Here is a 27,993-nt window from a genome sequence, read left to right as displayed (position 1 = left end):
TATAATGTTTAGACTAGGCCATGCCAGTTTATCCTGAGAGTGTGTATTTCTATTAGGATAACCTAGCCCAGGCTAAAGCGGTTTATCCTATCGCATGCAGGAAGAATTAGTTTAGCCTAGGCAAAACTAGTTTATCCTGGAATCGAGTTTGGCCGGTAACATATACAACTTTATCTGATATGATAAATGGAATATATATTTACTTGTTTGTGTTATCTTTACGCTGTTATGGCTACGGAAAAGGATATAGTCATGGGAAGACAGCTGTGAATATCACGCGAGCGAAGGCCCTTGAAAAAGCTATTTATTTTATAAGTAAATCGTAATAATCTACTTCAATGTTTTACATCACAAGTTTTAGATAAATCTACGGCGGAATTATTGCAAAGATGTCGTGTGGTTTCTTCCTCACCTATAGTGTGTCGGAGCGGAGCGGACAATGCAAATTGTTGCTGGCCGATGCACATTCATACGTACGAACTCTCATTATTTAAGAGCCCTTTAAAAATCATCAGACCATTGCCAGGCATATCATCCATGATGATAAGACATCAAGGTTTTGCGCCTGTCAGTACCAGGGAAGCATAATAACCAGAGATGTTTTAACAAATACCATAACATACATACCTAAATATATATTTGTAGCTTTGGTAAATATTGTTTAATTTAGAATATGACGTGACAAAAGTGCCTGTGAAGACCTGTGAAGTTTCTGAATAAACGATTTGATTTGAAAGACCATTCTCCATTGGTTCCAGGCGGGCACCCGAATAAGATCGCGAAGCGCACGGAGCTGAGCGCGCCGAACAAGGGCGGGCCGTTCGCGGCCGCGCTGCGCACGCTCGCCAAGAACGCCGGGCCCGAGGCCAAGGACGGTGAGTCTAGTTGCTGTCGCCCGCTGATCGCTTGCGCACACGCTGTGGAACGTTTCAGACCATGTATTTCTTTCATTGAATTTTTGTTACACAAATTTACAAAAGATATGTGCGACTGGTGGCGTTTTCGACCAACCATAAGACCAAATGGGAAACGAAAATAGGTTCAGTGAATTGCAATAAAGTGATGGATTCCCCTTCAAGCACAACAAATACGATGATATCTAAAATAAATTACGTTGTTTTAATCATGAATTTGTGAGTAATATATTGCTTTGGACCTCATCCACAACGTGTACGCAAACTCGAACCAACCCTTTTTTTATTTTTATTTTCCTGAAGTTATCTAAAACCAACAATCGCTTGTTGGGTCGTGTTTGTCCATACCAAAGTATATTATTCTTAATTATTGTCTACTTGTAAAACATCTCCTTGGACTTAGTACCTAATCAAAGTTCCAGTAAATAGGTGGTCGCAATAAAGAGGAAGCATTGGTTGTTTTCTAAAGCGGCTAAGTTGGTGTAAACTACATGTTATATTATGAATTACTATTGTGATGATTGACCAAAGTGAAATTATATCCGTAAAACATTCACTTTTGTCAATTTAAAGTTGTATTATGTAAAAAATTGTGTTCTCGATCTAATTTTATATATTTTTTTAATGACTAATCGATTTTCTTTTCATTATAAAAAGTACTTGCACACTTTACTATTGATTTGAAAACACGTGGTTTTTACTGTTACATAGTTAATAGTAAAGATGTATGTAAATAAAATATTATCATGGTCTGATGAAAATTGATCTAATATACTGGAAGTCATGTTGTAGGATACTAAACCAACTAGCATCATGACTGCGAAAAGAAACCTAAAAGTCATTTTACAAGGATCTTCCGAGTGACATTACACTTAAACTTTTAAAAAGATTTTCTTGTGTTGTCTCTTTTTCGCAAAATGCGTCTATGTAATGTAGACGCATATTTCGATAGTAACAACACGAATATTTTGTGAAAATTTAAATGTCTCACAGACAGACAACAACTCCGTTTGCGTCCAAACAATAACAATCGGATACGATATCGCAGTCTGTTTGCTAGTTCAGGAGCCCGATCCTCACGCAATCGAATGAAGTTCACGTTCGTTTCGATACTCTGTTTTTTCGAAATTTACATTTGCTTGATTCTCAGAAATTCACGACTACATTAATCTGCATGTTGCGAACTTTTGCAATGATGAATTTTATTAAATCTTAAAAAATCATAATGAATTCCCTATATATGGCATGCCTTGGATCATGTACGTCAAGTCTTTGAATCATCTTGTACCACAATCGTCCCTTTGGTCCATTTTCGTAACTACTTACGAGAAAGAACATTTCCCCTCACTATTCCATAATTAGTTATCCAATAAGAGATTCCTTATTCATAACTGAAAGTACTAGTGCTAAAGTATAATTGTTCGAACGCGATGTATTGTCGATTGCGTGAGAAGGGTGGTCCGGCGAGGACCATGTTGAGTAGTCGAGTGTGCAGGCGCGGGCGCCGAGCGCGACGGCAAGGACAAGCCCGCGGCCAAGCGCGCGTCGCCGCACCACCAGCTGCCCAGCGGCTTCCAGCCTTACAGGCCCGACGACAGGTCAGTACATTCAATGTTGCGTACACTTCACATAACACATTCATTAGATAACACTTATGATATGTGTAATGAAAATATTTTTTTCTGTAACACTTATTTTGTGTGTGGTGGCTAGTCTAAAAAGACTACGCTCAAAGTAATATAATTTCTGTCTCATCTGAGCGTTTGTTGCATCCGGTTGTTACGCCTACCATAGGGACTGCAAACAATTGTTTATCTGTTGTGTCTCGATTCTGCGCTATCGACGGGTTAAGCGTCAGAAACTTGGGCCCGCATTCTTACTTTTCTTTTACCATTTCGCATTTCACAAGCAATGCAATTTAAAAATGTAGAATATAAAAGTATAATGTGTTTCTCCAGAGTGTCGCACCCGGCCGCGACGTCGTTCCCGCTGTTGGAGCCGACGACGTATTCGCATTACGCTCACCCTAGCCTTTACTCCAACGCTGCGCTGCAATACAGGTGAGATTTTTTCAACTTTATTGCACTATATTACAAAAATTATGTACAAATGATGGGCTTTACGCCATATGGTATTGTTAGTCAACCGTTAGACCAAGCAGAGATAGGTGTGAGTTCAACTAAAATAGGAATAAGAAAATCACTTTGATTAGAAGTTCTTTGTTGATTAAGTTATACAATAGTTGTTACGTTACATTCCATGCACCACGACATTCAGCCTTGAGGAACACTGCATAAGAGAAACATATCGTAGATACAGTTGTTTGAAGGCCTTGCTAAAGTGATTCTGTGTTAATTGTTAATTTTACCAAAAGTGACAGCCCTTGATTTGGTTCCGCGTCATATGGAGGAGCATTGAGCGTTGCATCCTCTCCGCATCTCAGGTCCCCCATGATTGCCCTGCGTGGAGGCGACCGAAATTCGACTGCAGAAACCAAGTAGTTGTGATAATATGTCTCAAGTCGTCGTCTCTCCCACAGGCTAGCGGCGGAGGAGCAAATGTACCTAGAGCGGGTGTTCCGCAGCGGCGTGGGGGTGGGCTGGCTGCCGCCCTACGCGCTGTACCCGCCGCTGGCGCCGCCGCTGCCGCTCGTGCCGCACCACGCGCCGCACGCGCCCCTGCCGCCGCACGCGACACACTCGACCCACACGCCCCACACGCCCCACTCGTCCCACGCGCCCCACACGCCCCACCAGCCCCACCAGCCGCACGCCACGCATCTGCACGAGGATAGAGAAAAGGAGATCGCGCTGCAAAGAGAACGGGAGCGGGAGAGAGAACGCGAGAGGGAAAGAGAAAGGTAAAGACTATATTTTAAGAAATATTACACCGGAGTCAGGAAGAGAGATTCATTCAGAGACCGCTGGTGTGGCAGCGTCCGCAGGCTGCGGTGACCACGCGCTTTCAGTTGGTCGCATGCTTGTTTGCTGCTAGATGGTATAAAAAATCCTTCTTGCAGAGAACGCGAGCGCGAGCGGGAACGCGAACAGCGCGAACGCGAGCAGCGCGAGCGCGAGCGCGAGCGCGCGGCGCGCGACAAGGAGCGCGCGCGCTCGGCGCTGCGCTCCGAGCGCCCCTACCCTGCGCTGGCGCTGCCCGCCTACCTGCCCCGGCCGCTGCTGCCCCCGCCGCTGCTGTACCGGCCCTACCGGCCGTACGCGCCGTACGAGCCGCCGCGGCCGCTGCCGTCGCCGCACCCGGAGCCGGCGCCGGCGAGCGCGCCGGAGCCGGCGCCGGAGGAGCCGCGAGGTGAGGAGCGCGCGGCGGACGCGCCCTGCCCCTCCCCCTCCCCCTCCGCCTCCGTCTCCGCCTCTGCCTCCGCCGCACCGGCGTCCGCGCCTGCGCCCGCGTCCGCGCCCGTCTGACCGCAGACTGGATCCTGAATAGAGTTCGAAACGTTTTTTTCTCACATACTGACGTCCTGTACTAGTGTACGATTGAAATACCTTGTTCATATAAAATTTCGACAGATAGCTAGAATGTGTTTCGTCTCGTTCTTCCGATGACAAATAATGAAAAATGAGATGAGGCGAAACATGTTTCGGCAAAAATAAATTGAAATGACTTCGCTTTTTTCGAAAGCGAATTTCGATTGAGAATGGAACGTTTCTAGAAAATGTGAAGACTTTCGTAATTTGAATTTACCCTCGTTCTTTTTGACAAATTCGACTGTCGACTGACAAAATCTCAACGCTCGTTTGAACGAGCCTCGACTGACTGACCGTTTACATCGGCTTAGTCTAAATATACTATTTCGATGTAAAAAAATATAAAGTTTTCATAACGAAAACGTTAGTACAAAGCTTGGAAGTATTATTTTTCGAAATTAATGAAAAAAAATATATATGACTAAGCCGATCCCGTATTCTTCGAACGCATAAGTTCCTACTGATTTTTCTGTATGTATGTATGGTGCACTATAGTTAAGCTTAATAGTCACCGTGTAGAATACTGATCAAATTTACCGTGTCTGCCTGGAGCAGACTGTAGATAGGGCAGCGACTATTTAAAATTGTATGTATAATTTTAGTCATTAATATAATGATAGATTTATATACTTGAGCGATTGGTAAAGGATGGCTGTTTGGAGGGAGATGACGATAAAATTCAAATTGTACTTATGTTATAGCCTGTTTCTGAAGCACACGAAAAGAAGGACATTGAACCTGAATCGCTCTGTCGTATAAATAAATACCGCCATTGCTTTCGAACAGCGACGGCGACGGCAACACACTTGCTAATTGACAGAGATACATTTTCAAGGTTAATGACCGATTTTGCGTTTTCTTCAGAAATGTAACGCTTCTTTTTTAAGTAGCGCATATTGAAAACCTAAATTAAACAGCAGTTTATAAGGTGCAAACGCAATATTAATGTCACGTATATAATGGTCACGTCTTTTGCGATTCTGATATTTCAGATTTATAACGCTTTTACAATTAGATTTAACTTTAATCAAATTTTAGACCGACCAATTGAATCTTTGGTCTCGAATTGTTTATCTGTGATCTTTTTGACTGGAGTAAAGTTTTTCAAATAATTATAAAAATCAAGGTAAACAATTTTTGTATTCTCGAAAAAATATTGTATATTATGGTTATAATAATGTACTAAAAATAATATCATTGGAATTGTATATTACTCGATACTAACGGCCATAATTATGTATAGTGTCCAATTTACGAACTTGTAATATAAAGTTAAAAAATAAAACAAATATTAGTAAGCGATTACCAAATGTATGTAAACGAGGAAAATATACTTAAATCAAAAGATTTTTCTCCCTTTCTAATGCTATTGTCGTCTCGTTCTTGACAGGGCTGTGATAAATTTAACAATAGTTGTGTCTGGTTTTATCGAGTTTAGTCCTAAGCTATAGTAACTGTATAATTTTAAACTGTATCTATGTGATATTAGGTTTTAAGTCGAAAGTCTTAAAGCTGATTTTCTATCAATTAAGTGCGAGGATAACACCGACTCAATGGGGTTACCCTATTCAAAATTTATGTTTTCTATTGGTAGATTGATATATAGCTATCAAATAAATCCTAGATCGAGTGTGTTTACCGCGCACATTTTCAGTGTTAGAATAAAATCTAAATATTTACACTTTTATATCTATCTAGGTTAGTATATTTTATTTCCTGTGAACATCTTTCTTCGAAACTCCATACTTTTTAACTTTTTTTTTTCATTTACCAAGTGCATAGTCACTAAACTCGTGTAAACTAGACACTAAGTATGTATGTCTATAACACGCACACAAAACACACAATGTTGAAGATTTATATTTTCAGCGTTTTGTGGTCTGTGGCGCGATAATGTGGTAACATGACTCGAATGGCCTTGATCTTTATTCGGTAATTTTAAATTGATGCTCGGAGAAAATGTACATATTTTTGCATATGATTATATGCATTTTTTTTTATTATTATTCAAGATACAGAATACTGTAGTACTATAACGATGTACGTCATAATTTGATTAAATCAATAGTACAATATAATCTATTTATTGTAAACCATAAGAACTGTTGATACTGTGAGCAGTTTCATTGAGTCGCCGGGAATTGTTTAAAATGGTCCAAGTAAAGCATCAAGACAGTTCAGCCAAACTCTAACCATGTACGAATTTTTTTATGTAATATAAAATGAAATCGAACGGCCGGGGTCCTAGTGTAGTCCCGTGCAATCAGCTTTGAGTTCTACTGCATTTGTGATAAGACTTATATTCCCGCAGTATTCGGCCCCGGCCATCGAGCGATGTTGAACATTGAACGAAATGTCCAAGTTTTATAACAAATTAAACCTCTTTATACGTTTACTTAGATAGTTATTGATCTAGCTCGTAATAGGTGTTCAATTATTTTCTTGTTTTATTATTATAAAAGTTTTCCTTTTTCATCGAGAAAGCAGCATTTAGTGGACAGAGCGTCCGTTCGTGTAAATATTTTAATAGTTAGATATGATATGGACAATACCTAACAAGTGAAAAATATGATTTTATTGAAATACATTCAATGGAATTAATATGTGCATGCTAGACTGGCGGTCGTGTGCGACTGTGGCGCGACTGTCAGGCGATTATCGCGCGACTATACGATTGTCGCAAGATGTCGTGCGATGGACGCGCGTGAGTCGCAGGCGGCCGCCGGTAGTAGTCTGTTTCATTTTTTGTTCACCTCCCGCTGAAGCTTATGGCATGTAGTTAGCTGTGATGTTGTTATGTGTGACGTTTCAGAGTCGCGGTGTGGTTGCGACATGACGAACGAGAAATTAAAAGGACCAGAATGAAATAAAAAATAATCTATCAAAACATCCCGATCCATAGCTCTGATAAAGCCTTACAGATATTAATTACATTTAAAAACAATCACTTCTATAAAATTGAAATCTGGCAGTCGCCTTTACGGGCGACGTAGGCCTTTCTACATGGCCACTAAAAAAATTCTAAATTTTCTGTCAATTATTGATTCTTAAATTAGAGTAATTTGAAAACTACTTGAAATATGGAAAATACGCTTTTAACTACCTAGACGTGGGATCGAATCCCAAGGGAAGCATACTTTTGATACTTCTAACTGAAAAAGTTCGAAATACAGTCGACCACATGCCAAGTCACCCTGCACGGATTTCTATGCCGCGGCAATAAGGGCGAGTTTGCAATAAATATATGTAAGTTAACTGTACGCACGGATCTAACGTCTAATGTATTACGTCTTGTGTTAATGACGCATCTTGATTTGAATCATTTGTATCTCAATATAATAAACATAAATCAATAATATCATTTACTCCCGGCAAAATACATTAAACTAGAAGAGTACCGATTGACCCCGCTATCTCAAGATTCGACACTAAAATATATTCTACATATAAATACGAGAGATACGAATAGATGACAAATTCGCAACGATGTGTTCGTTGGATGAGACCTTTTTGTATTTAACATGTTAAATAATGTATTACACTAGACTAGGACTAAGTAATTCAACGACCAAATTTATATTTTCGCTTGTTTTGCTGGAGACTATACTAGGCATACTAGGCGTAGGCAAGTTTGAATAAATTCGTCATAACGAATATAATTTTTATGTTAAAAAACTTTGCATAAAAATATTGTAAATAAGATTAAATTACTATTGAGATACTAAGTTCGTTGTTATATATTAAAGGTCTAATTAATTAAAAAAACAGTTTATTAAATGCAAATGCACATTTATAGTTTAGGCGCCAAACCACACAAAGCCATGGACAAGGGATGAGTTAGTGATGTGACATCTGACACTCTTCCACCATTTAACTTAAACATTACAATAATTAATGAAACTTAAAATTACATATTATACTACCTATAATCTTAAATACTTCGTTTAAAGATTGTGAACAGTCTATTATCTGGTTAACATGACGTTTCCATTTTTGGCCGTCAACAATAAATGTGACACCTGGCACTACGATAGGGAATATTACGTAAAACTCATTGCAGATAGCAGCACCATCACCATTGATAACCAAACCACCCGTTACCATGGTGCCCATGCACGTGATCGCTGTAATGTTCCTTATTGTGCCAGCTCCACACCATCGGTGAACTTCGGATTTTTGACTCGTGGTCCCACTGCCTAGTGGGCCTACTAGTTCGAATAAATATACATTGCGTGGTTTGTGAGCTTTTTTCCACAAGGAAAAACCAGCAATTTATGTACATCGACACAGTCAAGTTCGTTTCCGATAGGTGGAGCCAGCTTTACAGACAGACAGTGGTCTCACTTCATAGTCACGGAGGTGATGAATAAACACATAGATCAACAAAAAATACGACCAATTGCTTTATCTACTCGTGAATTACCGATAAAAAAATGATAATCAGTAGTAGTATTCCAAAGTGGGTTGACATCTGAATCTATCAGACTTATTTTTAACGCGTAGCCCGGGCTTCTGGATGAGAGAGAAACTCAAATATTTATTGATTTTACGGACTTTTAAAAACTAACCTAGATAAACCAAAATCTAATATTTTCGCTAATGCGCCTACTTTCTCATTTTATAAAAAAGTATTATCTTGCTGGTTGTCAGACATAAACGCCAAACAATCTTTGTTTAATACTACACAATTTGATCCGAAAATATTCAACGCCAGCGCTGGTTTTGTTTATAATACATCACACATGTGCTATATGTCGAATGGCACTTATTACTTTTGTGCGAAGATCGACGACGGGCTAACACGCACTTTGCAAGGCTACATGGAAGTATCTGGTCAACTAATACAAGTACACGTAAAATCCACCACACACAAAGGTAAAAAAAAACAATGCTACTTTATGACTAATGTCAGAATGTCAGTGCCACACGGCAGATCGAAAACAAAATTAACAACAAAATTCTTCAACTAAAGTTGCTCTCGGCCGGCCGCTCCCATCTTATGGCCAGGTCTCGAGACAGGAGTCTAGGCGATCTGAGGAGAGGAGACGAAGAGAGAAGCGTCCATCGTAAAAACTTGTTCGATAAGTCTGTAGATTGTTTGAGTAACGGCACAACCAGGCATTTGGGGATTGGCACGTTAACAGGTAAATCGACTACTAGGTATGCCTAATTGAACCACTCAGTGGGTTAGGAGATTTAGTATTAAATCTCAATATGACTAGATATCTTGTATGACTATAGATCGCTCTAAGAACTATATAAACTCGATAAACCTGTTCTAAGTTTTGTTGGATATCATTCTCACCTGTGTTTATTCTGGACATGTGACTGGGCCATGAACTTTGCTTTCATACATAAAAATATATCTATCAGATATGAATAGTTTCAGAGTTTAGCGTTTTTAAACAAACTTTATTACTACCACCTAAGCAATGTGCATACTTGTCAAGTCGGAATGGCTATTCAGACAGTGTTCGACGAGTATGTGGCCACGCTGATCGCTCTGTCGTTCGCCTCAATTCCTCCTTCCTCATTGTGCAGGACGTACTACTTATATAGTACCTATAATAATGAAGTGCAAATCCTTCCGTGGTTAGACTTTTCTCAACTATCTATATGTATATATGTGGGTTCGATCCCCACAGGAGGCACATTGCATTCTTGTTGCCGTATTGGTTAGGATCTTATTTTCCTAATGAATCACGCTTTGTCTCCAAAGCGTGATAATGATTCATTAGGAAAATAAGATACGTTTCAATTTTCTTCTGTCTGTCATCTAGTAATCCTTACTTGAGCTCCATCAGGCACTATCGATTTGTCGATGGACTTTAGTCTATAAGATCTTTCACATAAAAATAAACAAGTCTAAACTAATTATTCAGTTGACCCCCGTGTGGATCTTGGCCCATCTTCAAACTTCTAATAAGTACATAAGGAAGGCAGGTTGCAGCAGTGTGGACAATGACAATGGTAGTTCACGCGGGCGAAGCCGCGGGCAAAAGCTAGATTATAATTATTCAAACTACTGTCTGCATAATTTCGGAACGACCACTACTGAGAAGAGAATACAATACTATTACAAATACTCATATGTAATAGTCACCAATATAGGTCCCTTTTTGTTCTAGCTATTTGTCCCATTGATTGACAAATTTCATCCGATGACTCTAAGGTAAATCCTTGTTAAAACAAGGGATGTCTGAGAAAAGACCAAAAGGAATAAGTTCCAATCAAGTAAAAATATCGTTTCTACCCTACGTATACTAACAGGTTGGTTCACGGGCGTCACAGTCGTGAAAGTCGGGAGGATAGCCGCATTCGGCCTCGGCGGGGGGATCCTCCTTCTCCACTTCGCGACGGAACTCGGGTACCTCACGGTGAACTGGGACCGCGTGAGGGAAACCAGCAGCAACTGCCAGGCCCTGGTGGAGAAGATCGTGACATTTGCGAGGAACCACAGCGGGTATACTGTGGGGTTCATTGGAGGATTCTTCTTCGGGGTGGCGTCTACGTGATAAGCTGATGAATCGAAATAAATTTGGTTAAGAAAATCCTTTTGTGTATGCAATTGTGGAGATTTAGCAAAATCAATTATTTTTTCGTCCCATTGATGACATTGATGTGAAAAGCTCTTAGGTTGTTTGTAAAAGTCGAAGGGACAAGAAGAGACATCCCTTAAATCAAAAAAGCTGGTTCTTAGATAAACATTGTGAAGGGGTTGCAATATTTGAAGTCAAAAGTGAGAGCCTGTTGCGCAAATTTGAAATATTATTTTTAAATTAGGTATTATCGTCTTATCAAAGTTACGTCTCTAACTTATTGTTACGAGTATGATTAAAATCGTTTTTAAATAGAACTATTATTGTTACGAGTATGATTAAAATCATTTTTAAATAGAACTATCTTGATCTGTTTTAGTATATAAATAAATTACTATAAAAAACTATAAAAAATTTAAAAAATAAGACATGAACTAAAAGTTGTTGCGCTCCATTAATCCAGAGAACTATTGGATCTAGCACATTACATATATATATATATATATATATATATATATATATATATATGTATATCAGATGAGAGATAGCGAACTATTCTATGTTAGTGTATTGTCAAGATAATGTCATTGTTATGAGGTGTCCAATCTGCGGACTATCCGTACAAATTATTTTCAAGATTTTTTCTTTTCATTTACAGTCAATGAGATAAGTAGAACAAAATAACCAAAACAAGATACGGCCTAATAAAAGTTTTCTGTTAGAACTATGCCACGAATTCTGCATAGGACAGAAAACTGATGGCCTACCACGAAACATACAAAAACGTAACACTAACGTCCACATACTGTCACCTTTTCCCACATCGAGTATGCATCGTGTGAAAAAGAGTGTGGACCCAATAACGTGCTACGTGCTTTATTTTCTATGGTATAACAGTATGACGCTGTAATACTTTTAAGGTCTGTGCGGACATTGCATAGCAAAATACAATCGTGCTGCGTTATTAAGGCCTAGGAGTTAGACAGAACCGAGAATCATTTAGGTACTATTAAGAGTGAAGTTATTTCAGTTCAAACAAATCAAATGTACGTACAGACAGACAGTCCTTGTATAGTATGCCTATAGGATTACGCTATTTTAGGCAAATAGAAAATTTAAAAAATATGTAACACTAGATGTTGCCTGCGGCTTCGCTCCCGTGGGAATTTTGAGATAAAATATAGTCTATAGCAGTCTCGGATAATGTACCTTTCTAATGGTGAAATAATTTTTGAAATCGGTTCAGTAGTTTCGGAGATTACCCGCCTCAAACATACAAACCCATGTAGCGGGAGCTAGGTGATTATGCTCGACCGCCACAAAGGGAAGATCTTCCCGCCAGGCTAGGTGTTGCGCCTGGGGAACCGCACGGCTCCGACGGTGTCATGTCGGAGGTTGTATTTATGCTTCCAATCGAAAACGCACTGTCTGCGCGGTCTAGGCTTGTTAGCTGTCCATAGTGAGTCGACCGTTGTGCCATCTGTCCGTAGTGTCCTGGATCACTTGTGTGGCTTGTTATTAGTTGCGTTTGGTCGGCTTTTTACATCTGCGCCGTTGTGCATGTGGCGTGGTAGATGTCGCCACATTACTCCTCCCCAAGACCGAAGGTCTGATGAAGTCTTGATGTGCAGTCTGTGCTTCTCGTGTGTGCCATGTTACTCGATGTCCCAGTGAGTCGGGATGCGTAGGTTGAGCTCGTAGTCTGCGGTGAGTCGAGACTGTCGTGAGCGGAATATGACTTGTTGGCACCGGTCCCTACATGGCTGCCACGCCGGTGAGTGCGCGCGTCCAGACGTGGGCTGCAGGGTGCGTCGGCGTCGATGAAGTCGAAGAGAGTTGCGGGTGCCAGAACCAGGAAGCGCGTTGCGTCGGCTGCGATGGTCCTGTAGATGCCCTTGAAGATGAGTGATGGCTTGCTGCTGCGAGTGACTGTTTGCTGCTGACTTGAGACCAATGAGGGTGCGAGGAGTGATGGTGAAGATTGGAGAGTGCGACGTTGGCGATGGCTGCTTCAATCACGTCGGGTGTGATGATGACGAAGGCTGCTTTCAATCACGTCGGGGTCACCACTGTAGCGGGAGCTAGGTGATTATGCTCGACCGCCACAAAGGGAAGATCTTCCCGCCAGGCTAGGTGTTGCGCCTGGGGAACCGCACGGCTCCGACGGTGTCATGTCGGAGGTTGTATTTATGCTTCCAATCGAAAACGCACTGTCTGCGCGGTCTAGGCTTGTTAGCTGTCCATAGTGAGTCGACCGTTGTGCCATCTGTCCGTAGTGTCCTGGATCACTTGTGTGGCTTGTTATTAGTTGCGTTTGGTCGGCTTTTTACATCTGCGCCGTTGTGCATGTGGCGTGGTAGATGTCGCCACACCCACAAACGCTTACCTCTTTATAATAATAGATGGTTTCTCCATACATACAGCAATCTATCTATTTTTATCAGACCTTATCATAGCAGATAAAAAATACAGCGGTACTTTATGATCGAAGGATTGGCTAGACCAAAGCTTTGGCTCGCATTCTATATTTATTTTATTATTATGTTCCTATTATTTTACTACTTCTGTTATATTGTTACCCGGTACGTCAGAAATTCTAATCCGCCTCAAAGCATCTGACGTGATATTAATGCATAGACATAAGAACATTGTAATGTTCTTATCCTGAAATTAGAGTCCGCACCACGAAAGATTTGCGGCAATATGTAGAACTGTCAACAACAGACTAGCTATGGTAGGCCGAGAGCGTCCCAAGAGGATACATATTCGATTGAACATCACTCTGAAATTTTACAATTAGTTGTTGACAGCAACTGTAGCGCCGCTCCTGCAGGCCTTTCGGAGAATGAACTTTATATGTATGTATTTAGAGCCAGGCCCCATTGCCCCGTTGCGTCAACGTGGCGCGTTATTTTCAATAGATTTTGACACTGATATGAATAAATGTACGCCGAAACTCCATACAAATTCTGCGTTGATCCGTCGACGGATGTCAATGCAACGAAGAACGACGGAGCAATGCCAGAACCTACGGTATGCTTCTCACGGGATTCGAAACCACTACCTACCTAAAGCATTCCAAAACCTAACCTAGACTCACTTATATGCTTGAATCTAAAAGGAAACGTAAGGTAAAAAATGTAGACTTGCAATGTAGTCTCTCTGCAAATAAAACAAGTAAATATGCAAGTCCCTATTCAATGAAGAATAAAATACTAAATTAAATAACTGTTTTCTTGTAGTAGGGTTATAAATATCTATATCGCATGAGTAGAAAGTACATTTAAGCTACTAAAAAAAGAGAAGGGTCAAGGTATGGCTGCATTTATTATTTTTTTTGCTACAATGGTTGTTGCATGGTATTTAAGCACTAATCTTCTAGTGCTTGCTAATTACATATTAATTGTATGTCATGCTTCACTCCTGTTCATAAACCATACAGTCCATCGCTTTCCATAGATATGAATAAAGGAAAACTGAAAATATAGTTCTACTTAATTACGGGTCTTTTAAATTTTCTTTTCTCTTCAAAATATCTAAAAGTGTGTAACATTACGTTCAATTTTGAGCATCGCTATTACTATTTTCTGTCGCCTTAAAATACGTTGAAATTAACGCTTATATTTTTATTTCCACAGCGAAGCCGGCCATACCACCAACAACAGTGACTTCTCCCACCACCGACCCTTCAGAGCGCCCCCCACTGCCACCGCCCGACCCCCCGCCTCCGCCGAAACCACCCGCAGAACCATTCAAACCTAATGAGGAACCAAACATATTCCTAGAAAAGCCAGCTTTCATACCACCAAAACCTATTTCACATTCGCCAAAAATATCGCCATCATCTATCCCTAATCCGAGTCCGAGTGTAACGACTAACAAGAATGTGGAGCCAGGGTATCCTAACTATAGCAATTTTTTGTATAACATCCCGGGTTATTCCGCTTTTCAACCTGTCGCCTTCCCTGGAATAATCCAACCGAACCAAGCTCCTTTGCCACAAAATGAAAGTGTCGCAGAATTTGTACCATTTCCACCAAAACCTTCGAAAGACAATGGCAATGAAGAAAAAAGTAATGCAACTTTTGAAGAAGTACAACCTACAGATCAAATATCACCGAAAATAGAGGCTCCTAAACCTCAGACAGACTTCGAAGACCACTTTGCACCAGAAATAGTCCCTGTTATTCCTACTTCTGAAAAGAATAAGCTAACGGAATGCAAAATGAGTATAACATCTCTAGCTCAAGGTTCTGGTGGCACTATCACTATACCAGCACAAGTGACGCAAGTTTCTCAAATTAGTCAAGCAAGTGATATCAAAAAGAAACCAAATGAACGATTCAGTTTGAAAACAAGCATCCCGATTAGTAAAATTGATATGAAATGCGTAAATAACCAACCAGAAAACATCCTACAGAATCCTCTCATTAAGAAACCAATGCAAAGTCAGCCATTTCTAAATCATAAAGTGGAAAATGGTCCACGAGTTGAAATTCAAAGTAATATAGTTATTAAAAAACCAGATATACCAGTCGTTAAAGAGGCAGAAATGAAACCTGTGTCTCCTAATCCCGTACCTGCGCCTGTGTCTGTGTCTGTGTCAGAAAGTAAAGTTGTGTCATCGATGCCAAATAATAGCATAAATGCCTTGTTAAACGCTGCGGAAGTCATAAATAAGAATGAAAGTCAATTTCGAAAATCAGATCCCATACCAGAAGAACTAACTGAAATCAAAGAGTCATCACCTACATTAATGCCTCAGACATCTACAGCTATAACTAGATCTATATTTAATCCAATAAATATAGAATCAAACAAAGTTAACTTTACAAACAAACCGACAGAAGGATACAATGAACAGAAAAATCAAATACTGTTCATACAAAACAAGAATCCTTCAAATCCTAAAATGTTGCTGACCATCCAGCAACAAAATCCGCAGGTGCTATTGCAAAGAACTAATTTCGATTCAAAAAACCTGCAAGCTCCTTCACGATTGTCAAGCCAAACCAAAAAAAGTAAAGACGAGATCAACGACGGATCGTCTTCTAAAGTAGTCGCATTGAAACGGTTACATCAAGAAAATTGTGACGAAAATGACTTTGAGAATTTAATTACGGAAAATCAAATTTATGGCAATAAGATAGTCGTGAAGGAGAAGTCGCAAGGAACCCTGCAAGAGCAGGACTTAAAGAATAAGATTAAGATGGATAAGCCTATGCAGACAGAAACTAAAAATGTTGTTTTACAACCAAACTTCTTGTATTTGAGTAATGTACAATTTCCTAATCTAATGATGATAAAAAATAATCCCAAAGTTGCTCAGAACATTGATACAAAAATAATTAAACAATCTCCAAATGAAAATAAGGCTAACGAAGTAAATAATAAAATTAACCCTGACCAAAATCTCATAATGCCAACTCAAAAAACGCAAACGCCAGCAGTCAGTAAAGAAATTCATGTATTAAAATCGAGTAATAATGTTTTACAAACTCTATCGAACAAAAACAATAAAACGGACTTGGTTTTCCAAACTCCAGCTACACCAAAGGTTATTATGAGTCCTCAGATAGTGTATCAGGTACCAATGATAGTTGAAACGGACAATAAATTAATTCAACAATCCATAAATCGCGAATACCCAAAATTTGTAAGTAAACAGAAAGAATTTCAAAAACAAACAGATCAAGGAAAACAAAATGACAAACTTTTCATTGCTTGTCCATATCAAATGGACTCAAAACTACAACCTAAAATTGTTATCACAAATTTAAGACCTAAAGTTACAAAGGTTGAAGAGGTTAGTACTATAGATCTTTACGAAAAAAGAAGAAGGATAAGACGTTTAAAACATTTGACTAACAGAGAAACCAAAGATCAGAAAATAGATAAAGATCAAAAAGTCAAAGAAACAACAGAAAGAGATACAAAGAAATTAACAGAAAAGGTTGGTCTTAGAAATGTCATAACTCCTGCCAAAATGAAGGCAGAGATTTATAAAGAATTTACAAGAACTAGAGAAACAATAGAAGAAGATAGTAGTGAGAGTGAAAGTGATTACGGGGAAGAAGAAATTGGTGAATACGAAAGTATAATAAACGAATACAGTGACCAAAAAGATGATCAATCAGCGAAAGCTGAATTTCTATCCAATTTCATGTTAGCTACACACGAAATGCATAAAGGTAATTTTTTATTTAATTATTAATGAACAGATTGTAGGAAAAGGAGAGGCAGGCTTTTGCCCAGCAGTAGGATATATTGTCAGCAGTAGGAGGACTATACCGTTGTATCGTCTAAGTCTATTATAAACGACGTAGAAATAACAAATAGTAAGATTTATTAAATATGCAACCATAAAATGTATAATGTTCAAATTGTAATTACAGATAAGGAAATGGACAAACAAGAAAGAATGCTTCAAAGAGATTCCGTCGCTGCAGCATACATCACCGTGGGTCGCCTTGATCGTCTGTACAATGAAGACAATCCTGAGACACCGAAGGTTGATAGACTAGCTCCAACGAAGGTCGATAGTGTGGAGAAAGAAAGCGCGGCAACTATACACAAGAAGCAAATGTTTTTAAAGGAATTGCAGCTGACGCAGGTGTCGCCGCAGTGCAGAGATGGTGAGTTACATTATTATATTAACGTGAAAGTTTTTGAAAATGCTTGTATGAATATATACTAATACAACGTGAAAAACTATGAGAATGCTTCGATGAATACTTGTTATTTTGATGGAACGATTTAATTCGGTTTCGGTACATAAGCAGTGTAGATTTTATCCTAATTACTTTGAGGACTGAAACTCAGAATATAGCTAGTATTTTAAGAAGAAAATAAAATACATAGTGTATAAGACTTTTGACACATCTTCAAACGAACAATTAGACAATAAAAATATCTACATCGAGCAATAAAGTGCTATTGTTCACAATTGCAGGTTACGAGAAGACATGGCAAGAAATAATGAAGGAGAGAAACCGACGAAACGGAGTAACACAGTCAGAGGTCCCGCCGCAACCCACAGCAGAAAACATGGAATTAGACCCAAATGGACAACTACAGTTATTGACAGAAATAAATAAAAGCGTAAATGAAAACAATAATCTAATAAAAATGAGATTAGATTCCGCATCAAACAATGACGATGGGGAAAGCATAAAAGTTTTAGCTGAGAAAAATTTCTCAGAGTTGAATCGCCTGTCCAAAATGGCCGATCAAAGTGTAAAAATTTTGAGCGGTCAAGACGCCAAAAAACGGGATTTAACACCAGGTTTCGACAGCGAGAACATTCAAAAGGCTATTTCGAAATTGAATCCTAACCCGGGCTACGCTAATTTAAAGATACCGAATATTTCTAAGATCATTTCATTGAAGTCGAGGGAAGAGGACAGCGCATTGTCGACGGCTCCGGCCACGTCAATGGACGAGCCTAAGAACAGCGCTGCTGGTACTGACATCTTCGACGGTAATAAGAGAGATTTCTGCTGTCAGTTTGAAGATATGATGTGGCCTGGAATAGAAGCTGTTGCGAAGAGTTTTAGGGCGTTAGAAGCAGGTAATTTTTGTCAGCTTTACCTATAAACTTATTGGGGAAAATTAAACATAAGATGGTGCGTTACCGGTAGGTACGATACTTCCTAACAACAATGCATGAAGGGCAGCAAGGTCTGGACAGCAGCGGTGTGAAGCAGCAGAAGTGAAGGTAAGCGTAGAAAAGTTGATGACATAAAAGTGAAAATAGTAGTGAACAGTTCTCGCTAATGAGCAGGGAGCGCCTCTTTAGTATTTATTTCCCTCAAGCATGAAAAATCAAGACAATATTCAGGAACAATGACGATTGTTATATTGCAGCCGGCTACCGGTCAGTAGGCGAAGTGTCAATGATCAAATTTAAGTCTATTTTTAAAAGATTTCAAAAAATAGAATGAGGTTTTTTATAATTTCCAGCGCGTAAGAAGGAGATAGCGGAGCTGCACCGACGCAATACGGCGCTGCGCGTGGACAGCGCGCACGTGACGCGCTCGGCCGCGCGCGACTCCGAGCGCGCGCGCGCGCTGCTCGCCGAGCGACAGAACCTCGCCCTGGAGGAGAACAACTTGAGGCTCTCCATACAGAGGATTACTGCTGCTATCGAGGCTGTTAAGAACTGTTGATTTACGCGAAGACCCTGTATGTATTATATATAAAGAAGATGAGCGAGCTCGCGATATGATTGCCCATCGTGTTCTATGCGCAGGCGAAGACCCAAGCTTTAACGAAACCCTCAGTGTGCGAGTCCAACTCGCTCGCAGCAATAGAACCTGGACAATAGCTTGAGGCTCTCCGTACAGAGGATTACTGCCGTTAAAAACTTTTAATTCGGGTTGTAGGTACATATAAATAGTTTAAGTTAATTTTATTTAGACTGCTGCTATTTGCGACGCATACATTTTCCTAAGAAGCGTGCGTTTGCAATAGTCAAACCGTGAGGAATGCGCGATCAAAGAAAATAATTTCATTTTTCTTATGCTGTAAGGGCTTACCAGATAGAGGTTTTGTGGTCCTGGTTGCGTTTTTAGTAAATAATACCAATTTGATCTCCAAAGATAGTCACTGATAGTCTATACATATTTATTTTAAAATTTGGATTCAAGATCTGGACTACAATGAACATTTTTTTTGTTTATGGATGGACAGACAGAGCTTATCCATCCAGCAGGGGTCTCATCATTTGAGTAAACTATTGTTTAAAAGAGAAAAAAAATTGTGATGTACATTTTAACAAAAATAATAAGTTTCAATTCCATCTACCCTTGCTGTTTGCCTTAATGTCGATAATCTATTTTTCGTATTCGCCTGGTATTGGAGACATTTGAATTATTTAGAATATCTTAGTTCTCATCAAAGTATAATCTCTCAGCTTGGATGAAACAAGCAAGGTCTGGCCGTCACGAGCTCTTGCCCTAATAAATTCCGTTGCCATAAAACTACAGACTTTTCATTAATACTATACTCCTACCAGTTTATTGCATGTTACGAAAGAAACTTGCAAATTGTAATGTCATATTTTTATTCATAAACATAACAACATCGAAACATTTCTTTAAATATATATCTAACATCGATTCCCTATTTTTATGCATACAATTTTATGTCATAATTTAACATGGCACATTTAATATAGTTACGCACAATATTAATTTGGCTTAATGTTTTAGGCACAATTTTTTTACGCATACCTACCATAAACATAACAATTTTTAAAGCATATTGGCGTCTTATGCCGCCGCACCCTAACCTACTGCTACACTATAGCTTTATACAAATCAAAATTATGGTAAAATACATTAGCCTAAACTATAATTATGCTAAATTAAATTAGGATAAAAAATTTATGCGAAAAAAAGGGATCCCTCTAACATCTTACTCTCCTAGTCATATGTAACCATTTAAATGCAATATATTCATATTAGTAATACTGTGTGTAAAATAGTATTGTACTTTCTATTTATGTACTAGGATATAAGAAATGTATATAAATTGGTCAAAAATAGCTTCAAAGAAGCAAGTAACATAATATGTAATTAATTCATTAGTTTTAACTTGGGGAGATAGATTTACTCAAGTAAATTGAACTTGCATCGATTGAAATATTTTGTTGCACATATATACATATATAAAAAATCATGGATGGACACATAACCAATTTATTTCGTACTACCAAGAGTTAAACAGGCATGATACCCACTAGCGTCATCGAATTATCGATACTTACAATCGAAGACCATACTATCGATAGTACGGAAAACTATCGATACTACTGATTTTTCTCAAACTATCGAAACGCTATCGATAGTTGTCTATCGAGCCAACTGATGGTGTGTGGCCACCGAAGCCTATAGACGCCTGTAACACCAATGTTTTAATTTTTATTGCTGGCTACATTTTTTAAATAAATAGGTTACTCAGTGAAATAAAGTGTCCCTAAAATATTTTGCTTGCTTGCCCGGTGATTGTAAGTTCTTCAGTGAAGTGTTGCCGTATTCGATAGATTTATTATCGATAGTTGACCTAAAAAAATCATCTAAACTGAATTGTTTCGAATTTTCGATACTTTCGATAGTATAAATATTATCGATTGTTTGAGGACTAATAGTATAAAAACCATCGATAGTTCCACTATTGCGAAACTATCGTTAACAACACTACTTCAGTGCCTAATTTTGTATGTAATATAGGGGTTACAGTGCAATACTGTTTAGTTTGTATGTTAATGATACACCTGAATAACTTTAACTTCAGTTTATTTATTTTCCAAACTCTCTCTTTCGTCTTCGCTTGTTTCTTGAGTCCAGAAATAGCTGGGAGAGAGAGATGACAGAGTTACTTACATAACTACATTTACGTTGGTCTTCAAAACATAAGATTTAACAAAAAAATAGAATACTATTGATTAATGAAAAAAAAAAAATTAATTATTATCAAATTATGCTTTAAAAATAGTTTCGATGATTTTTTTAATTTAGATGAATTTTGTTCAATTTCTTTGTGTGATTCAATTTCTATTAATTTAAACATTATTTATGATAAGTCGAAACAACGAGGTGGATGCAAGTGTGGCATTGTATAACACCATGTGGAATGTATTAGAGGACATAAAGTAATCACATTCGACTTTGTTCGTTTTATTTCTATAGATATTTAGTATTAAACAAACAAACAACGACATCAAAAATTTTGTAAATTTCCGGAATCACAAATGTCTTTCCTTGCTTTCCTTTTGAAATGGTGTTCGCAATGCGCATGCGATGTTCGCGGCGTTCATGGCACACAAAACAGCCGCGCGCTTAGATTTTCGAAATTATATGTAGAAATAAATAACCAAATACATAAGGATATATCTATACATATAATAAAACTGTAAGTGCTATGTTTGTTCGCGCATAACGTAACAACTAACGGATGGAATTTGATGCGATTTTAACAGTTGTACGGATTTTGATACGTTGCTTATAAAAGAGGGCGGACACGAAATAAAAGAGGGCGGAGCCGCGGCCGAAGCCACGAGCAAAAGATAGTTAAATATATAATCACATAGATCGAGTTAGCCATTTAAATAACAGTAATTATTTAAATATAGGTACATAATTTATTTGGTGCATAAAATATGCAATATACATAAAACACATTTCACAAAAATTGTATACGACCAAAAAGGTTTTCAGCTGTCATGAAGCTGCATTTGATGTAGATGGCATTAAGCAAAATCACGTAAGCACATTTAAAATAGCTGTACTAAGTACTTTAATTTTCTCACAATAAGTCATTACATTAGGCCGGCTACAAAATATCGCCGAACTCTCGGCATCCGAGTCGCAAATTCATAAACATTGCGTTCTTTGTGTGACTGCTTTTATTTACCACAATGAAACACCAGCAATCTGTGGCGAATCCGCCAAATTCGGCAAACTGGTTCGCGATAGTGTGAGTGGGCATTATAAATTTATATTTTAATTGTGCCGTTAAATCAAAAATATAATTAAATAAATATCTTACACTAGGCTTTATCAGCTGGCTTTGTCCAGACAACACAGCGCAGTGCCGGCCACGATCAACGCCACACCCGCTACTGACCCTGAAATGCAACAAACTATTTATCTCTCTCTCTCATCTCCTTATGCTTATTTAAATATTTTTATATTATTGCAAGATAAAAAAAAAACATGTAAAAATAATTCGAGTAATCGCACGACTCACACTTGTCCAAAGGCTCCTCAGCGCCGACGGCCGCGCCGACGACGGCGGTGAACGCGAACGCGAGGCCATTGGCCGTCGGCACCGCCAGCGATAGCGGCGCGCGCTGCACGGCCGCGAGGTACGCCAGCCCGCCCAGCTGGTTCACCAGCCAGGGCACCACGTACTGGATTAACATCATTAAGCTAAATATGGGTTAAAAGCTCCTAAATCGCGATTGAACTACAATACAACTACGGAAGCGATAAATCAACACGACGATCAACTTTAAAAGCGCGCCATGATATGACAGTTTGACATTGACACAGTTTGACATTGACAGTGACAGCCGATCATAATATCTTTTTTTTTTGTTAATTCATCCAGCCAGCCAGCATAGTTTCATCCAGAGTTGTTACTGTTCCAATCTCCGATATATTAGCACCGCCAGCCAGTGCACCACGTACGGTGTAGCATATCATTTGTTTGCACGTGTTAGGCACCTATGTCCACACTGTCCACCCCACTAATATTATCAAGGCAAGAGTTTGCGAGATGTTTATTACTTTTTCACGTTGAAACGACTGGGCCAATTTTTTAGCACGTGGTGTGATATCGCCACAGTGTAAGCAATAGCACACTTAATAAAAAATAAAGATATTTTCTACAACCATTTTTTTTATTGATAACTTACGCGCCAATTCCCCAGGAGGAAGACGATCTCAGCGTACACCTGACCCAATCTAGTTTTGGAGTGAACGCCGCGCAGTCCCTTGGTGCCTCGCCTGATGAAGGGGTTGGTGCAGCCCCACAGCGCCCCGGTCAGCACCAGCAACCCTGCGAGGACGAATCCGTTCAAAATAGTTTAAAAGATCTATGCATACAAAGGGATAGACAGAGGGAAGCGACTTTGGTAGTGAAGTTCGGACGCCAATAATTCTGAAAATCAAAATACATCACATGTAGGTGTACCGTCATAGTGAAAGAAATTTCTTTTGAATTTTTCCTTGCGGTAAATAAAATCTTTCATGCAAATACGCAACGTACGTTCATTCGCGTCGGTGTCTGAGTTCGGTGACAGTGTGTAGCCGGCATGAAGATTTGCACTCCTAATGTTCTCTTTTCTGTTTAGCTTTTATCTGTATTTCTTGGACATAATTTTAATTATTTTGGTTTGTATGAATTCATATATTGATATATATGTAGTCTTATGTATATATGCTTTGCTATTTATATTTTATATATGTAGTTATTATTGTATTTTAGTATGTGGTAGTACTTATTTGTGTTTAAGATATTTTTGCATCGCTTTCACAACTTTTCTCTGTTTCTCCGAATGGTTAGCTGGGAGAGAATGCTTATAGCATTAAGTTCGCCATTTGTTTATAAGTATGTTTTTACTTGGAACAATAAACTTTCATAAATAAATAAATTTGCTGCATATTTGCAGACTGTTAAATAATAACAATACCAATGGAATTTCCCTATGACGCTGGCACAGTCGCATCATGTAACTAGAGCCTCAACAAAAACAAAACTACTTACCTATATTTTTTTTTAAGATGCCATTAAAAATCTTCCGTTTTATCCCAGTTAATTTGTCATTGAAATTTAATAATGAAATAATTATTTGATTTGATTATTGAATGTTCTTATATATTTTGTTGTCTTTTTAAAACTTACAATCTAAGTAGGCATAAAATAAAATGTAAAATTATATGAATTTGTTTATTCTTTATAAAATGTGCTTACATTTAATGTACTTCATTGTACTATATTGTTACGTAAATGTATGATGAATACATAATACTCCACTTTTAAAAAAATGGTATATAATATGTTATTTACTAAAACAAACCCAAATTATTTAACAATGACTTTCTAAAATAACAATAAAAACTGATATAAAAATATTGTATTTGAGTTGGTATATTTTTTAATCATTCTAACACGTATTATTTAAAGGAACCATCAAACCAATATTGTTTATAGATGAAGAGAAAATCCTAAAACTTTAAAACATCTTTGGTTAAATTATAATTTTAATCAGTCACATTGATCATAATATAATCTTTTCTATAAAATGTTGTATCCAAAATAAATGCATTAAAAAATATTAATAATTGGACATTTCTAGTAATCTAATAATAAAATTAATACAAATAAATTATAAGAAAAACATATACCAACCATAAATTATTCCTAAAAAGTCGGAATTTCTGCCTAGACACAGTCCATAATAAATTTTGAGCTATTATTTATCACACACATTACAATTGTAAAAATTGTACACATTCACATAATATTATGCCAAATATGTGAATTCATCTTTATTACAAATATTCTTAATTATCACAATAATTTTGTTAGACTATGTCTCCAAAAATTTTAATTACCTTTCGACAATTATGAATAACCTGCTTAATGATATTAATTATCATAGGGTTGTTAATTATCAAAAACCAATCTTGACACCAATTGTCATCGGCTTAATCTCTGTAAAAGGGCAGCAATTTACATCAACCCATGTGACAAATTCTTCAGCAAGGGCTGCAGAAATTTCCAGAGCATATATACAATCATTTTCAGCACGATGGGCCTCCACAGCTGGGCGATTCAAGACTCTTTCATAAATATGGCCAAGTTTATAGGATTTCTTTGGTCTGGTATTATTTGACCAAGGATATCTCCGGTTTCTGATCTCTCCAATAGACCTTTTTTGAGGCAAATATTTTGTTCTTCTTTTCGGTGTAGTCTCATTTAACGATTTCATGTTCATGCTGACTTGTAGATCTAATTCATTGAGACTATCACTACCTACTTCTGTTGATGCAGTCACCGATGAAGCTTCAATTCTATCAGGATTATCGGCAGAAGTGTTAAGATTGTTTTGTGAAGATATTTTTGGTGTAGATGTGTTAGCCGGAACTGCTACATTTCGTTCTATTTGGATAAATTCATTTACATATTTGATATCTTTTTTTTCATTACATGTTTCTCCTGCATTTCCAGATGGTAAATCACAAAACACTTTCATTAAATCCTTTCTCGATTTTTCACCTCTTGGAGGAGTTTTTGAAGTATTGTCAGGAGTAACATCACCTGCTTGCTGACTGAAAAATATGTTGTATTCTTCTTCCTTTTTCTCAAGTATATCATAAAATCCGTGATAGCAATCCGCGCACATGATGTCGGCGGGCAAACTTTCCTCATTTCTTTCAAAATGATGCTTCAATATTGGAAAGTCAAATCCCATTCCGTTTTGAGCTATCAAACACACCGGTTTTTGCTGGACATTAAGAAATGTCCTTATAATATAGCAAATGTCTTTATTAAATGAAGATTTCTGCTCAAGAAGATCATTATCCAGTCCTGTGGCGCCCGAAGACTCCGGATTCACCATTTTTTGAGGATTGAAGCAGAGTGTCAGTTTGTCTTGCACTCTAGGAGCCCAACCCGGGCGCGTTTCCAATAAATGGTCTCTACACACAGCAACCATACTTAACTCGGTAATTTTAGTTTTATTGCACTCTTCGGATGGTAAACCGGTAGTTTCTAAGTCTAAGAAAACGTAAGTAAAAACTTTATGAGTCATATTGTTGCTCATACCACGGGAAACTAATGAAGTATTGCTTACCGATAGCTTGCAACATTACACAGTCTGAGCTTCACGAAGTTCACGAACAATGAATCATCGAACACCCGATTTGTTAATAAATACTGGCACCAAAACTGATAACAAGATGTAGTTGAATATTTTTATTCTATTCTAGCACTTTTTTGCTATGTTGTTCTCTCTCTTCCGAAGAGTAAATGATGTAGGTAGGTAGCAGTGTTGCCAGCGAGGTCTGGTCAAAAGTTACCTGACATGTAACCTTTTTGAAGGAAAAGTAACCATTTACATTTTAGATGGCCAAATGCACAAAAATAAAAAAACTATAAGTTTTTTTATTTGATTTATGTTTTTTACTTATATCCAATGTATTTTATTTGATATGGATTTACAAAATCTACTTCTTGTGAACACTTGTAATAAAAGACAAAACAAATTAGATATTTTTTTAAATAACAATTATAAAGCCGGGTCTTCATCGCGTGTTTTTCTCTACGTATTCAACTTAAGGCCCCTTTCTTACAGATAAAATCAAAATAAAATAATTTATTCAGAAATGGAAAAGAAAGGCCTTCACAGACACTTTTTCACGACATATTCTAAATTAAATGATATTTACCAAAGCTACAAGCTATAATGTATATATATATATATATATATATATATATATATATATATATATATATATATATATATATATATATAGCTATAGTAATGTAAGTACATAATAAAGTACATGGTCAAAAGGTATACTTAAACATATTATGATTGTGATCAAGTCCTGATGATATAGCGAAGAATTACTACTATTTGCTATGAACCACTAAACTTGATGTAATGATACTTTGACATTAATGATAATGACGTTGTTGTAATGCGTGTGTGCGGTCAAAAGGTCCCAAGTTCGAATCCTACTCATGCCACATGAGTTTGTATATCAATCTGACTCATGTATAGTAGTTTTCATCGGCCACCACTTTCTTCCGGTGAAGGAAAACATCGTGAGGAAACCTACACACTGGTTGATTATTAACTTGTGTGTGAAATGGAGAAGGCAATGGCAAACCACTCCATTACTAATGCCAAGAAAGTTGTTACATGTGTTTAATTCCACGTAATGACCACGACCCTCAGCCATGAGGAATACGACTATGAAGAAGAAGAATGCGTGTGTGGCTTATTAGCCACTGAAGAGAATTGAAAAAAGGATTCCGAACGCATTTTTTTTTTCAAATTCTTAAAAATCACCTAAAAGCATTTTTATGTCGTGTAATCTGGAGGTAACCTTAAGAAGTTAAAAATCACCTAAAAGGTTACCAAAGTAACCTTCTGGCAACGCTGGTAGGTAGATCTATCTACCGTTCTGTCTGTAATGTCACTGTCAGTCAGTCGTTCCGTGACTTGTCACTTCACTTTTTAATTTTATGGTAGAAAACTATGACAACGTGTTCAAACAGCCTTATCGAACAAACATTTATTTCACATATAAATTAATCAATTAAGCGATACTAATTAAGCTACTTGATAATATATAAATAAAATCGTTATCGTCACGCGGAGTGCCCAAAAAGATGGCGACATTCTCTTTTTAGATGCGCAAACTTAAACGTTGGCCAAAACAGTACAGTTTAGAGATTTTTTGCATCCGCACCCCAAGGTTCTTGAGTCTCCACAGCAAAAAGCGCAATATATATGTAAATGGCGTTCTTAAA

At 37.9% G+C, this 27,993-nt stretch overlaps 4 protein-coding genes across 13 annotated transcripts in view; 2 read left to right on the top strand and 2 right to left on the bottom strand.

The window, feature by feature from the left end:
* LOC128679573 (uncharacterized) overlaps positions 1–21,609 on the top strand; it is a 141,969-nt gene extending 120,360 nt beyond the window's left edge. For all 4 annotated transcript variants that reach the window (XM_053761904.1, XM_053761906.1, XM_053761903.1 and 1 more), the window contains 9 exons: positions 759–875; positions 2,410–2,512; positions 2,873–2,974; positions 3,454–3,774; positions 3,934–4,223; positions 14,580–17,132; positions 17,337–17,576; positions 17,894–18,511; positions 18,904–21,609. In XM_053761904.1, the coding sequence (XP_053617879.1) occupies positions 759–875; positions 2,410–2,512; positions 2,873–2,974; positions 3,454–3,774; positions 3,934–4,223; positions 14,580–17,132; positions 17,337–17,576; positions 17,894–18,511; positions 18,904–19,109 (4,550 nt within the window). In that variant the 3' untranslated portion in view covers positions 19,110–21,609. The remainder of the gene's footprint in view (positions 1–758; positions 876–2,409; positions 2,513–2,872; positions 2,975–3,453; positions 3,775–3,933; positions 4,224–14,579; positions 17,133–17,336; positions 17,577–17,893; positions 18,512–18,903) is intronic.
* On the bottom strand, positions 4,285–26,503 carry LOC128679576 (uncharacterized protein). 6 transcript variants are annotated; one of them, XM_053761914.2, is made up of 5 exons: positions 26,306–26,502; positions 23,363–23,505; positions 22,693–22,855; positions 22,492–22,570; positions 4,285–4,353 (listed from the first exon to the last, which is right to left on the bottom strand). In XM_053761914.2, the coding sequence occupies exons 1-4, from the start codon at positions 26,319–26,321 to the stop codon at positions 22,503–22,505; spliced, it is 390 nt and encodes a 129-aa protein (XP_053617889.1). In that variant the 5' UTR covers positions 26,322–26,502; the 3' UTR covers positions 4,285–4,353; positions 22,492–22,502. The 6 variants fall into 6 exon arrangements, with proteins under 6 accessions (XP_053617889.1, XP_053617892.1, XP_053617887.1 ...); XM_053761917.2 differs by lacking the exon at positions 4,285–4,353 and adding an exon at positions 10,700–10,824 and having other exon boundaries at positions 26,306–26,503; XM_053761912.2 differs by lacking the exon at positions 4,285–4,353 and adding an exon at positions 20,061–21,006.
* Positions 7,969–11,295, top strand: LOC128679578 (FUN14 domain-containing protein 2-like). Of its 2 annotated transcripts, none has more exons than XM_053761919.1 (2): positions 7,969–9,277; positions 10,673–11,295. In XM_053761919.1, the coding sequence occupies exons 1-2, from the start codon at positions 9,145–9,147 to the stop codon at positions 10,915–10,917; spliced, it is 378 nt and encodes a 125-aa protein (XP_053617894.1). In that variant the 5' UTR covers positions 7,969–9,144; the 3' UTR covers positions 10,918–11,295. The 2 variants fall into 2 exon arrangements, with proteins under 2 accessions (XP_053617894.1, XP_053617893.1); XM_053761918.1 differs by lacking the exon at positions 7,969–9,277 and adding an exon at positions 9,285–9,546.
* LOC128679575 (three-prime repair exonuclease 1-like) lies at positions 24,383–26,309 on the bottom strand. The gene has a single exon (XM_053761909.2). The coding sequence runs from the start codon at positions 26,273–26,275 to the stop codon at positions 25,124–25,126; it is 1,152 nt and encodes a 383-aa protein (XP_053617884.1). The 5' UTR covers positions 26,276–26,309; the 3' UTR covers positions 24,383–25,123.
* Positions 26,504–27,993: the final 1,490 nt, after the last annotated feature.

The sequence above is a fragment of the Plodia interpunctella genome, chromosome 22 (assembly GCF_027563975.2).
Source record: "Plodia interpunctella isolate USDA-ARS_2022_Savannah chromosome 22, ilPloInte3.2, whole genome shotgun sequence".
Classification (NCBI taxonomy): Eukaryota; Metazoa; Arthropoda; class Insecta; order Lepidoptera; family Pyralidae; genus Plodia; species Plodia interpunctella.
The sequence above is the reverse complement of the archived record's forward strand: the minus strand, read 5'-3'. Positions and strand labels throughout refer to the sequence as shown.